The 15,019-nt window shown below is 38.0% G+C and overlaps 1 protein-coding gene across 1 annotated transcript in view; it reads left to right on the top strand.

Moving 5' to 3' along the window:
• LOC102855083 (phosphoglycerate kinase 1-like) overlaps positions 1 to 14,001 on the top strand; it is a 42,803-nt gene extending 28,802 nt beyond the window's left edge. The window contains exons 5-11 of the mRNA XM_006902189.1: positions 4 to 95; positions 775 to 894; positions 6,252 to 6,366; positions 6,675 to 6,854; positions 12,847 to 13,024; positions 13,285 to 13,383; positions 13,961 to 14,001. Coding sequence (XP_006902251.1) covers positions 4 to 95; positions 775 to 894; positions 6,252 to 6,366; positions 6,675 to 6,854; positions 12,847 to 13,024; positions 13,285 to 13,383; positions 13,961 to 14,001 — 825 coding nt within the window. The remainder of the gene's footprint in view (positions 1 to 3; positions 96 to 774; positions 895 to 6,251; positions 6,367 to 6,674; positions 6,855 to 12,846; positions 13,025 to 13,284; positions 13,384 to 13,960) is intronic.
• The last annotated feature ends 1,018 nt before the right edge of the window (positions 14,002 to 15,019 follow it).

The following is a 15,019-nucleotide window of genomic DNA, read 5'->3' on the forward strand; positions in this document are numbered from 1 at the left end:
AAGCCAGCTGAAATAGAAGCCTTCCAGGCTTCACTGTCCAAACTAGGGGATGTCTATGTAAATGATGCTTTTGGCACTGCTCACCGAGCCCACAGGTATTCTTGCCCAGTGATTAATGAAAACGCTATTCCTGTTTGCTCCAGTATCCTATACTGTGGGTTGATTTTGGAGATTTCTGTATTATACCATAACCCATTGAGTTTCTATCTAATTGGTGCTACTACTGTGGCTCTTACTGAGTTTCCTTGATCAAAAAGCAAATGTTTAACATTTTTTTCCTTCTTTGGATATTTCATAGTAGAGTTCACCTGTTTTCTGTGAGACCAAAACTTTTATCAGTAGTAAGTGAATTGAGCAGTCTTTTCCTGTTCTTTATTCTGAGTAATCCTTTTCCTGCTGAAGATTGTAGAGTGATTTTTAAGTCTACTTAACATCTTTTCTTTTCATTTGTTCCCCTTGACCCTCTACTATCTTGCACCTAAGTGCTTTTGTTGCAGAAAGTGCTTAGCTCTTAATTGGAAGGTTGATTGTTCATATCTATAGTCATTTTGCAAAAGTATCTGATTATGTTTTTATAAAGATTACAACCAAGAAAACTCTGGTGGTGTTCTTTTCTGTCACTTACTATGTGGCTTACTATGAATTGGTATAGACTAGACAACACCCAATGATAACACTAGGAATGAAAAACCATAGTCTTAGAAGTCAATATTTCAGTGATAAGGGGATAGTCTTTAGAGAAAAATGATTGAGAATGTCTTTGGTCTTTTATAGTTCCATGGTGGGAGTGAATCTGCCACAGAAGGCTGGTGGTTTCTTGATGAAGAAAGAGCTGGATTACTTTGCCAAGGCCTTGGAGAACCCAGAGCGACCTTTCCTGGCCATCTTGGGCGGGTATGAAAAACCCTTTAAGATTATGATTTAAATAGCATGGTTGCCTTGCCTGAGACCATAAGTTGAGTGATTTATTATCAGATGTTGTTGTTATGTGCTGTCAAGTTGCTTGTGACTCATAGCGATCCTATGTGCAACAGCCCTAAACCCTGCTCTATCCCTTGCCAATCTTATTGTCTCCAACACACCTATCTCCATTATCCTGGTGACTGAATCAGTCCATCTCATCAACGGTCTTCCTCTCCTGCACTATCTCTCCACCCTCCCAAGTATGACATCCCTCTCCAAGGACTGATTCTGCCTTGCAACATGTCCAGAGTATGTCGTACGAAGCTTCAGAATCCTTGTCTCCAAGGAGCAGCCTGGTTTCACCCTCTAGGTCGATCCTATTTGTTCATCCTCTCTAGATCGATCCTGTTTGTTCTCCTAGCAGTCCATGGTATATTCAATACTCTTCTCTAGCACCAAAGCTCAAAGGCATCAACTCTCCTTCTATTTCCCTAGTCATTGTCCAGCTCTTTGATGCATAGCAAATAATTGCAAAGACCATGGCCTGGATCAGGTGCACCTTAGTATCCAGGCTGACATTGTTGCTCCTCAGCACTTTGGAGAGGTCTCTGACAGCAGACATTGCCAGTGCAATTTTTCTTTTAATGTCCTGGTTTCTGGTACCAAGAGCATTGATTGTAGAGCCAAGTAAACTAAAACTGTTAACTATCTCAATCTCTTCACCATCCATACTGATGCTGCCAATTGTCCCAGTGGTGAGAATCTTTGTTTTCTTGATGTTGAGCTTCAATCCATATTGAAGGCTGCAGTCCTTGAACTTCTGCAGCAAGAACTTCAGGTCCTCCTCAGTTTAAGCAAGCAGGGTTGTGTCATCTGCATAATGCAGATTGTTGATGAGTCTACCTCTAAACCTGAAGCCACACTTTTCCAGATAGTATATATAAACTGGAAAATTAAGGATTTAATGATGGAACTATTTGTGAAAGTATGGCAACTCCAAAATGGATGGAGCTGGGGCTAGCACTGGTCCTGAAGGCATAAGTGGGGCTCAATTTGAGAGCCTTCTGACAGGAACTGTTGCTTATGATCACTTGATCTCCCTCTAATCTCTTGTGGATGCACCCTTACGCAGTTGACTGAAATTCAACTGGATGCCAGAGGGTAAGAGAGCCTGTTTGTAAAATTTGTGCAGATTAGCTTCATGATACAGAGAACAGAGCTGAGAAAGATAGAAAATGATCTAAAGGAAAGAATGGAAAAGATTTACCATAGATTGATATCTAATAATACTGAAGCACAAAATGGTTTAAAATATAATTTCTCCCTAATTTTTCCAGATCCCATGTCAATTTACATTTTTTCCTATGAAAAGGGTGGATAATACTATTTTAGTGACTTTGTTTAAAGTAGGAATTTTAGGATTGAGGCTGGAGATAGGTTTTAGATGATAAAGTAGGGACAGAAGACTGCAAGATGACACAGAGATACTTTTCACTTGGTATGAGTATATGAGGTACTGGAGGTCCCTGACTCTTTTATGAATGTTAGTTGTTGTTAAGTACCCTTGAGTCAGAACCAACCCATGGCTGACCCTCCAACAGGTTTTCAAAGGCAGTAAATTACAGAGGAGATTGTCCATTTATCTCTCACAGAGCAACTGGTGGATTTGAACCATGTGCCTTCTGGTTAGTAGTGCAATTTCTTTTCCAAGCTTTTCCTGTATGATTTAAAGCCTTGAAAACCCAATGTAGTGTCAGCTGTGAGTTGGTTCTGACTTGACAGCAGTGAGCTTGAGCTTTTCCAGGGGACTGAACACACTTAGTTTTTTCCTATGAAATTTGACTCGTTGGTGCCAATTTCAGGTAACTATTGCTTTAATGAACCCAGTTTTAGGATCCAGGGGGAAAAAAATTCTGATGGATCTAGGTGGTTAATCTGTGTTTTGTCCTTGTAAAAATGTATGTTCCTAGAAGGTTTACCCATTTTGTGAGATTATGAAGGTCAAATCTTTGCTTCATTGGAGGTTAGGAATTGAACTTTTGAAGTTTTGGCCTTCTGCAGACCTGGAATATGGGCGTGAGTGCCACCTAGTGCTTATGATTAGATTTTAGACTCAACCAGAAACAGCTGTGTTTGAGTATAAAAAGTTTTTTGGTATATTTCATAGCTAACAGCTTTTTCCTTAGAAAATTTGTATTTTTATCTAAAAAGTTTTCTTGTGGAAACCTTTAAATAAGTATAGACATTGAGAGAATAGGTTGTGGTTTTTTAAATTTTATTATTATTATTTTGTGTGTATGTCCCGTCAAATAGGATCTGACTGGTACAGAAGGAGATTGCCCCTCTTTCTCCAGCAGAGCATCTGGTGGAGAGAGAATAGTTTTAACATTGTAAAAAAAAGAAAGGGCCATTTGGGGACAGGCCATATCTTACCTTTATCCATAACACAGAACCATTTCCCATGAGGTCAGACATGTCCCTCACATTTCCATACCTCTTTCTATTCATCTCAGAAACAATCTTCGTGCTTTACTGGGTCCAAAATCTAATGCGGTATATTACAGACCACACAGTCATGTTGAGGAAAGTCAAAAGGTTATAAACCAGGTTAGTAAGCTTCCGAAAGTGCTCATCGACACCTTGACCTTGAGATTAATGGGATATCATTGCTGATGTCAGATCCTGGCTGAAAGTAAAGAATACCAGAAGAATGTCTATTTATGCTTTATTGACTATACAGAGGCATTTGACTGTGTAGATCAAGTTGTGGCTGACATTAAGAAGAATGGGAGTACCAGAGCACTTAATTGTGGTGATGTAAAATCTATACCTGGACCAGGAGGCTGTTAAGCACACAGAACAGAGGAACATTGCATGGTTTAAAATTAAGAAGGGAGTGTGTCAGAGTAATATTTTTTCTCTCCATACCTATTTAATCTGTATGCTGAGCAAGTTATTCCAGAAACTGGGCTCTGAAGAGGAATGGATTGGAGGAAGCCTCATCAATAACTGTTATGTAGATGGCACAAACTTGCTTGCTGAAAGTCAGGAGGACTTGAAGCACCTGTTGCAGATCAAGGAATGCCGCCTTTGGTATGGATTGCATCTCAGTGTCAAGAAAACAAACCACTGGACTGATAGGCAACATCATGGTAGATGGAGAAGAGATTTAAACTTTCAACAACTTCATCTTACTTGGATCCATAGTTAACACTCTTGGTACCAGCAGTCAGGAAATAAGGAGACATATTGCTCTGGGAAAGTCTGCAATTTGGGAACTCTCCAAATTGTTGAGGACTAAGGTGTGTCTGATTTAGGCCATAGTCTTTCCAGTCACTTGCTATACATCTGAGAGCTGGACAATGAATAAGGATGACAGAAGAATTGATGGCTTTGATTTGTGGTGTTGTAGAAGAGCACTGAACATCCCAAGGACTGCCAAAAGAACAAATGAATATGTCTTGGAGAGAGTACAGCTGGAGTTCTCTTTGGAGGCAAGAATGATGAGGCTTTACCTCACATACTTCGGGCATGTTGCTAGGAGGGGCTATTCCTTGGAAAAGGACAGGATGTTAGGAATGATGGAGGGTAGATGATGGAGAGGATGACCCTCTACCATGTGAGGATGGCACAGGATAGAACAGTTCAGATCTTTTGTTAATAGAGTCGCAAGAGTTGTACTTAACAATAACAACAACATGATGACCCTCTGTTGGTTTTTAAGGTTTTAAATTTTTATAAGAGGAGACTTTGTCTTTCTCCTGTGGTCTGCTTGGGGAATTTGAATTAATGACTATTTCTTTAGCATCCCAATATGTAATGCACTATGAAACCAAGGCCTGAGTTTGGTTGTTGGGTATCTTTATTTCTGTAATAGTCCCCATTATAATTTTTTATTCTATTGATTTTGTGAACTGTAGAATATTCCACATTATGTAGAAGAGATTGAGTAATTTTTTCCTCCCTTTTTTTCTTTAATGGTTTGCATACAAAAACTTTATTGTGTTTCATTCGTGTATGTTGTCTCACACATTCCTTTAATCACATTGTGTTTCGTACAATCATTTTTATATGTATTGTGTTTTATAACATTAGTTACCATTGATCTCTCCCTACTATTACCCTGTCTTTTCAGATTCCCCAAGTTCCTCTTGGTTCTATCTTAATTCCTTCACTCCCCATCCCCCCACATGCTACCATCCTGGGTGTGTGTATGTGTGTGTGTGTGTATGGCATCTTCTCTTTATTTTATGTGATGTTTGTATGTAATTACAAAATATCCATTTATCAATTCTTAATCTTTGACAGTAACTCTTTAGAAGTACAATAAGCAATCTCTTATCATCCATTTTCCCCAAATCACTATTATTTCATATTTCCATTTCACAAATCCTAGCATAGGACCTCTCACAGACAATTTATTGTTTATTGAATGAGAAGAGAAACTGAGACCTGAAGTGACCTAAGTTTGATTTAGATATGTAGGAATGTATATGGGAGGCAAGCTATTATCAATAGGGAGGGAACAGACATTAAAGATTATATAAAAAAACTCATTGCCATTGAGTCAAGACTGCCTTATAGCTGACCCTCCAGTGAATTTTCTGAGACTGTAAATTGCCCAGGAGCAGATGGCCTATTTATCACTTTCAGAGCCATTTGAACTGCCAGACAGGTTAGCAGCACATAACCCTACAGATTACACCACCAGAGCTCCCTTTAAAGATTATATGTCAAGTAAATTTGCTTAATTTTCAATATTTTAAAAAATATTTTTCTCTTAGAAATCTGAATAGTGCATCTGTATATATTGTCTTTATTTCCTTTTACTAGACTATAAATTCCAAAAGAGCTTTATTTTGACCACTGAGATGCTCAAGATTTAGTGTTCCAAAAGAAGAATAATAAATGTAATATACCAATAACTAAGATTACTCCTAAGGGTGTGAATTTAGACTAGGAATATCTTGACTATTCTAGCTCAATATATATTTATTTAGTGTAAAGTCTGATCAGGATTCTAAGGTTAGGACAGTATTGAGTGGGTTAAGGGATCTTGAACACAAGGAGCAATTTTGGCCCCCCCTTTTTTTTTTCTTTCAGAAAGTCATGAAATAGATCTATTTGAATACTTGATTTCTTGATTTAAAAGAGTAACTCTTTTAAGCCCTTCTTGGTTAGAAATGTTGGTCTTTTAGTTTGGAGAAACAGCACTGTCAGCAAATAATTTTGGCATTTAGTGTGGGATGCTTTTTTCTGTACATGTACATTGACAGAAATAGTCCAGGTTTAATATGAATTCTCTATGGAATTGTTCTTTTAGTGATGATTCCCAATTTCTCTTCTAGAGCTAAAGTTGCAGACAAGATCCAACTGATCAATAATATGCTGGACAAAGTCAACGAGATGATTATTGGTGGGGGAATGGCTTTTACCTTCCTTAAAGTGCTCAATAATATGGAGGTAGGAAAACTGGCAAGTGGATGTCAAATAGTACTCCATGATAAATAGTAAGTTACTCAAGTATAAAAAGAGAACCAGCTGCTGGTAAAAGTCCCTAACACTCTCCTTCCTTCCTTCCTTCCTCCCTCCCTTCCTTATTTTAATGAAAATTTACAGACTTTGGATTTCCATTCATTCATTATTGTACTTTTCTCCTTGCCCACCCCTCCCCCCATATTCTTTTTATCTTGTCTTGTGTCTAGTTCCTGCCCACTTTTTGAGATAATTCTTAATTTATAAGCTAATCATTATCTTGACCTTTTGTATAGATTGGCACTTCTCTGTTTGATGAAGAGGGAGCCAAGATTGTCAAAGATCTGATGTCCAAAGCTGAGAAAAATGGTGTAAAGATTACCTTGCCTGTTGATTTTGTCACTGCTGACAAGTTTGATGAGAATGCCAAAACTGGTCAAGCCACTGTATCCTCTGGTATACCTGCTGGCTGGATGGTGAGTGACTTTGGGTAATTCATAGTATAAGTGAGCAGAAAGTTTCTGATTATCTTTCCGTCATTAATCTAACCAATAATTTTTTTTTTAACAACAGTCCAGACTGGTAATTTTTGTCAGAGAGGGCTCCAAAAGTGAGGCCATTGATTTTGGACATTCATGTGGAAATTCAATAGATTACTATCTTTATCAGTAATGTGGACCAGGAGAACAAAACCAAATTTTGTTTTTCATCCGTTACTGTGCTAAGTATTGTGCTAAGTACTTTCATGACTTGGGCTATTGTGGATTATGTTACTGCCCAGAAACATGTATAAGGAGCTTTGGTGGTATAGTGGTTGAACCCTTGGCTGCTAATCAAGAAGTTACTGATTTGAACCTACCAACTACTTTGAGAGAGAAAGATGATGTGGCTGTTAGTACCCATAAATTTCATTCATTTGTTCATTACCATTAAATTGGAACTGATTTCAAAGTTGATCCTCCTTTGGGTTTTTGATGCTGTAAATTATGTGGAAGATTGTCTATCTTCTTCTTATAAAGCAGCTGGTAGAGTCAAATGAAAACACGGTAGTGGTATAAGTATACTGATCATAAGCCAGGAAAAAATATATATGTGTATATTAAAAGTCTAATATAATTACAAGCATTCTCTAGTTTATAATACAATCGGCTCCTGTGCCTGTCAGAATTTGAGTAAGTTCAGATACATATGATTCTTATTTAGTCTACTTTTTTAGTGCAAGAAAAAAAGCCTTGGTGGCATAGCAGGTTAAGTGTAAGGCTGCTGACAGGATGACAGTATGAACCCGCTGGCTACTTTCCCATTAAGATTTGTAGTTTTCAAAACTTAATGGGGTAGCTAGTTTTTCCACTCTGTCCTATAGGATCACTGAATTGGGATCAGCAGCATTGAAGGTGGTTGTGATGAAGATAATTTCAAAATGAGGGCAAATTTCTATAACATCACAGTTCAAAGGCATTAGTTCTTCTTTGATCTTTCAATTTTATTCTCTAATTATCACATGCATATATGTGAAGCAACCAAAAATACCATCACTTGGGTCAGGTGCACCTTAATCTTTAAACAAACATTCTTGTTCTTTAACACTTTAGGTCCTTGACAATAAATTTGCCTGTCTGATGCAGTACATTTTTTTAATTTTTTGTCTGCTGCTTCCATAGGTTCTCATTGTAAATCCAACTAAAATAAAAACATTGACTTTTCTCTATCTTAATGTTGCCTGTTGGTCCAATTGTAAAGATTTTTGTTTTCTTGATGGTGAGGTGAAAGGTAGTCTTCAATTACTCTTCACTTTATGCAAGCAAGATTTGTGTTACCTGCGTAATGTAACTTGTTGATGAGTCTTCCTTCAGTTCTGATGCCAACTTCTTCATATAGTTCTGGTGGCCTAGTGGTAAGAAGCTGCATTGCAATCCCAAAGGTACACAGTTTGAATCCACTAGCTGCTCTGTGGGAAAAGGATAGACAGTCTCCTCCTGGGTGATTTATTGTCTCTGAAAACCTGCTGGAGATCAGCTAGCAGTCGGTTCTGACTTGATGACACATAATAACAACATGCAGATTGATAGCGATAGTGAAAGGAGACAATACTGATGCACTCTTCTGATTTTAAACTATGTAGTAATCTCCCTTGTTCTGTTTGAGCAACTGCTTCTTGGTACATGCACAGATTCTGAATGAATACAGTTAGATATTCTGGTATTCCCACTCTTCTCAATGTTGACCATAATTTATGATCCACACAGCTGAAAGCGTCTGCATAGTCAGTATAACACAAGTAAACATCTCTCTGATATTTCAACCAATATCAATCTGACATCAGCAATGATATACCTCATTCTATGGTCTCTTCTGAATCCACCTTTAATTTCTAGAAGTTCCTTGTTGCAGTACTCTTCTGACCATTTTTTAATAATCTTTAGCTTGATTTACTTATGTGTGGCATTAATGATAATGTTTGATAATTTCTGCATTTTGTTAGATTGCCTGGTTTGAGAATAGACATCTGTGTATATCTAACTATGTCTGTTGGTTGAAACACTTTGATGATGTGCTGGATTGGGATCAGAGAACGAAGTGAGGTGATGTTTTCTTTATAGATCAGGGTTGGAAAAGGAAGAGAGATATTTTAGTTGCAGAAGATTTTTCTTTTTTAAGCTAAAAGGCAGAACAGAATGAGGGAGGGGAGAGAGAAAAGCAGAGAGTGAAAAAGTTTGGCTGCTGTTTCTGTCTGAATCTGGGAGAAGCTAGAGAGGAGGAAAAAGGGAGGGGGACTTTGAGTCTGAGGTGGAGAGGGCCTCCTGGTGAGGCTACATTTGCGTATGGCAGAGGTGGGGAAGCAAGAGCAATAGGGGGTACTGAGAGATCAGAGGGATCAAAGGTTAGGGAGTTTTGATTAGAAAGGGGAGAAGGCTTGGAGCTAAAATAATTTGATAAGTACAGCAGTTTTGACAGAGAAGGACATAGTATGGAAAGCAAAGAAGGCCTGAACATAGGGGATTTCTGACCTTTTGCCATTGTGTTGGTAGAAATTGTCAAAGTCTCTGAGGGTGTTTAACTTGAGTGTCACATTTTGGGCTCTTGAGACCTATTTAATTGCTATTGTGGCTATGCTGTGTTCTTGAGTATCAAGGGAGTGGAGGAGACACCCCAGTGGAGTGCTTCGAGATGGGAAGGATTGGCTGGCTCCCATGACTGGGGAGAGAGATAAGTAGTGGGGATTCCAAGAGAGAGGGACTGAAGGGAAAAAGGTGTTCCTTAATTTCCTTTTGTTCTCATGAGAAGGTCTCATGATGTGGGCATCCCCAGCATTGAGAGAGACTGGCCACTTGTCTGAGGGATCTATCTGGCTTAGTGCTAGTACTTTTAGAGTACAAAGAAAGCAGGAGACCCGAGAGAGGAGAACTGCTTCCACTTACCCAGAATTGGTCTTGTGTTGTTTGGAAAGCCAGCAATGGCAGGAGGCAGTAAACCCTGGAGAAGGATGTCCTCTCAGAAATTCAGAGAAGGGCAGTCAGGAGGCAGATCAAGCCCATAGAGGAGTGAAAAGGAATTAGGGTGACCCAGCACATCCTAGGTGCTGCTTCCTTTGGTTGGAACATTTCAGTGACTATTTTGGGAAAGGAAGGGAGAGCAGCTCTGCAGCCCTAGCAGTCTTCAACTTCATTTTGAACTTCTATATGAGCAGTTTATAGTCTTTTGCACAGTTGACCTTACTCTGACTGCTGATATTGTAATTTTTCCATTATCTTTCCACAGAAGTAGTCAATTTGATTCCTGGGTTTTCTATTTGGCAAGTTCATAAGGATAGTCACTTTAAAAAGTCATTTGCAGTGAATAAATCATTGTTCAAAATGATATCATGTGATCTCTGGCCATATTTTCCATTTAATGATCTATTTTCTTTCCAATCTTTGTATTCCAGCTACTAGTTGTTATTATTAATGTATCTTGATTGAATAATTTATCAATTTCAGACTACATAAGTCATTAGAAATCCTCAGATTCTTCATCTTTGGCTTTTAGTGTTTGGTGAATGTATTTTATTTATGTATTTTTAGATTTAATATGTGAACTTATTTATTTGTCACTTAGAAAATCTATTTTTTTACTGGATTTGGATTTGCAAATAGAAGCTCTCAGAGAAGACAGCTTCTGTCTCTTGGTGATCTCCTCATGGCGTTTTTGTTTGGCCTCCTTCCTTCTCTTGGCCAAAAGCTTAGCATACTCTGCAGCCTCCTCCTCATTCTTCTTAGTGTGCTCTTTTTTCAGAGAAATATGCCAGAGTTTGTGCTGCAGGACACATGGAGTAATAAGATGCTGAATCTTGAACAGGTTTCAGATCCACTGAAACCTTTTCAGCATGTGTGACCCTGCTGGTATTTGAAACACTGATAGTATAATTTACAGCTTTACCATATCACATAAGTCACTGTTTTTTGTTGAACTGATAGACAAATTGTTGACAATTTCAATATTTTCTCCCTAAAGAAAATACAAATCTTTACCACTAGACTAACAGGCAACATCATGATAGAGAAAAGATTGAGGTTGTCAGTTATTTTATTTTACTTGGATCCACAATCAGCAACCATGGTAGCAGCAGTTAAGAAATGAAGATGTGTTATATTGGGGAAAAATCTGCTGTCAGGGATCTCTCCAAAGTGCTCTTTAGCAAGGATGTCAGTTTAAAGGATGTACCTGACCCAAGCCATTATATTTTCATTTGCTTCCTAGGTATCTGAAAGTTAGATCTTGAATAAGAATCACTACCTTTGAACTGTGGTGTTGGAGAGGAATACTGAATATCCCATGCAATGCCAAAAGAATAAGCAATTCTGTTTTGGAAGAAGTGTAATCAGGATGCTTATTAGAGGCAAGGTTGATGAAGCTTAAGGAGAAAAAGACTTTCAGCAAAATGTATTGAGACAGTGACTGTAACAATGTGTTTGAGGTTGTTGGATTATGATAATGGCACAGGATAGGGCAAGGTATCAATATGTTGTTCATGGAGTCACTGAGTTGTAGTTAACTCTATGGCACATAACAACAACAACAACCATGTGATTCTGATGCATTCCAAAATTTAGAAACCATTGATCTAATTTGTCAGTACTGTTGACATCTTGGGCCAGATAGTTTTTCTTTGTGGAGGACTATTATGTATATCACCATGCTTGATAAAATAGAGGATCAGTTAAAAAAAACAAACAAACTCAAAAAGAAATGACCATCAATATGAGTTGACACATTGGCTACAATAATGTAGCAGCAGTTGTGAACATTTCACAGCAGTAGACTTTTTTCCTACATAATGCCACTATATGTAGGAACCAACAGCAATATTGTATTACTGTATCGTGCTTGATGTTTCCAGATAAACCAAAAAATGCCTCCAGATGTTGCTACTTGTACCTTGGGGAGAGAAAGAATTGACCCTTGTTGAAAATAGTTCTTTATAATCATAAATAATTTGTCTTGGAATATTTTCCATCACCTGCCAATTTATAGTCTGTTAGTTTATTAGTTTCTATGATGCTAATGAATAAGGGTAACAGAAGAATTGTTGCCTTTTAACTGTGGTGTTGGAGAAGAGTACTGAATGTCCCATGGACTGCCAGAAAGAAGAAACAAATATGTCTTGAAGAAAGTGCAGCCAGAGTGCTCTTTGGAGGCAAAGATGATAAAGCTTTGCCTCACATACTTTGGACATGTTGCTAGGAGAAGCTGTTCCTTGGATACAGACATGATGCTTGGAAAGGCAGAGGATTGGCAAAGGAGAGGAAGACCCTGAACCAGGTGGATTGACACAGTGACTTACCACAGTGGGCTCTAGTGTGTCAAGAAGTATGAGAATGCCACAGACTAGAACAAGATTCAGCTCTTTTGTTCATAGATTTGCTGTGGGTCGTGCTTTACTCAAGGGCACGTGATGCTAAAAGCTTTGCCATTGGTATTTCAGATACCAACAGAGTATTTAAAACCCATGGTGGACAAGTTTCACTGAAGTGGAAGACCTGATAATCTTGTTCTGAAAATTTGCCAATAAAATCTCTTTGAATCCTAATAGAATATTATGTAATATACTGCTCAAAGTTGAATTCCTTAGATTGGAAGGCACTCAAATTACACAGTGGCTGCAGTAATGAACTTGAGAATATTGATTGTGAAAATAGTTCATGATTGGGCTGGATTTTGTTTACATTGTACATGGGGTTGCCATGAGTTAAAGGCTTCTTGACAGCAACTGACAATAAGAAAAATGTCTTTATCAAATAACTTTTGAGGTTTTTGCCTTGGACTTTTTTTTTTTTTTTTTTTTTTTTTTTGTCTAAGGACCTGCTCAGCTTTGTAATTTACAGCAGAAGAGTTTTTATTTTAGAAGAAACTGATTTAGCCTTCTGATCTTGGGAGATGTGGTAGTCTTCTAATCAGCATGGTAACTCTTATTTTCATTCTACTCCTTAGGGCTTGGACTGTGGTTCTGAGAGTAGCAAAAAGTATGCTGAAGCTGTTGCTCGTGCTAAGCAGATTGTGTGGAATGGACCTGTGGGAGTATTTGAATGGGAAGCTTTTGCCCAGGGAACCAAAGCTCTCATGGATGAGGTTGTAAAAGCCACTTCTAGGGGCTGCATCACCATTATAGGTAAGGGGTCTTTTACATGGCAGAAATCTGATCAGAGAAAGGTAGAAGGGCAGTGGTTAACTTTTCCTGGGTTTCATGGCCCTGTGTAAATCTTGAGAGTTACCTAAGTATATAATGGAAATAGATACCTCTTGATGAGATGGAGTTCAGTGTTCTATAAGCTATGTTTTTGAGCTTGAGAGTCCACTACCTCATAGTTTTCATGGCAATTATTTTGCTCTTTCCTCCTTTTGCCCTTTTACCTGGCTTTCACTGAATAGGTGGTGGAGACACTGCCACTTGCTGTGCCAAATGGAACACGGAGGATAAAGTTAGTCATGTGAGCACTGGTGGTGGTGCTAGCCTGGAGCTTCTGGAAGGTGAGTTTTCTTTTTTTCTTGTTTGTTAACATAAGGATACGCTATGAAGTGAGACATGGGTACATAGGAATTGAGAAAATCAGGTTGGTAGTATTGTGATTCTCATCCAGACTCATTGCCATTTTGAGTTGGAACTGACTTAGCTCTTTTTGGGGCATGGAAGAAGATTGCCTGTCATTTTCCCTTGGAGCAGGTAATGGATTGGAACTGCCAGAACATATGTGGCATTTCAGTTAGCAGTGCAATTCCCTGTGAACTATGCCACCAGAGCTCCCTGATTTGTCATTATCAATCACTATTAATTAAATATAAAAAAATAAGGTATGTTAAAAAAGCTTTTTTCATCTATTTGACATGAGGATAGACAAATAGAAAAACTTACTCTCAAAGAGGCAGATATATTCTCTAGAAAAAACTTCAATAGAATAGACATTATGTCCAAAAGGCAAAAGTTTATTAACTCCTGGTCATATACTCTAAAGAAAATTAGGCTATTTGGAAGATGGAAAGTGGCAGATCTTGTTTGTTGAGCCATATAGTAATGATTTTTCTCTGTATTGTACTCTTTCATAAACAGGTAAAGTCCTTCCTGGGGTGGATGCTCTCAGCAGTGTTTAGTGTTTGCCTGCATTTTGGTTCATGTGCATGGTTCTAAGTCAATTTGATGCTGTCCTAGATCTAACGTCTTCCACCATGTCAAGATTCAGCTAGTGGCCAAGCAGTGAAGCACCAAGAATGCTTAAACAGGTTAATAACATGTCAGCTCATCTCTGTTGCACTGTGATTGTTCCTATAGTCTTCAAAATCTCATTTGAATTTTTTAGTAGCTAACCCATTACACATTCTAGTGTGTATATTTTATTTGTTAAAGAAAATGAGATATGCTAGTTTAGTTCTCTTACTCTGATTACCTTTGTCACCATTTCAGTATTCACATGGAAAGAGAATAAAATTCCGCTTTTAGGTAGTTATGCAAACAAAATTGATTGATCAATTAAATAATAAAATATCCATCTAAACTCATTTTTTCCCCTGTCATACTTTGTTAGGGCAAATGAAAACAAAATCATGGGAAAGGGATCAAGTACATTTCTGAAAATAAGAAATGGGACAGCAACAGTAAGGTGGTGCAGGGAATAAGATAATCTTTATTAAGGACTTATGTATTGAAGAAATTAGGTCAGGTACTTTATTTTAAATTTTAGCAATTACACATAATCATAGTTTAAAAAGTCAAATCTTACAAAAAACAAATAGGCACCAGCCTGTTCTTTGCATTTCTGATCCCTACTCCCCAGAAATTACTATATTTAATTCTTATCTTTGCTTTTGTATTGTCTGTGTTTCTAGAAAGATATGATGGGGTGTGTGTGTGTGTGTGTGTGTGTGTGTGTGTGAGATTTCCATTCTTTTTTTAAATTATAATGAAAGTTTACAGAGACTTAGGGTTTCCAGTCATTCATTATTGCACTTTTCTCCGTGCCCACTCCCTCCCGTAAGATATGATGCTTTAAATGACTCAATTTTTTAAAAAAAGAATCTAGAGGAAGCTCTGATGGCCTAGAGACAAGAAGCTGAACTGCAATCCCAGAGGTGCTTGGTTCAAATCCACCAGGTGCTCTGCTGGAGAAGGAGG

The sequence above is a fragment of the Elephantulus edwardii genome, unplaced genomic scaffold (assembly GCF_000299155.1).
Source record: "Elephantulus edwardii isolate Elephantulus edwardi_28Jun2011 unplaced genomic scaffold, EleEdw1.0 scaffold00378, whole genome shotgun sequence".
NCBI lineage: Eukaryota > Metazoa > Chordata > Mammalia > Macroscelidea > Macroscelididae > Elephantulus > Elephantulus edwardii.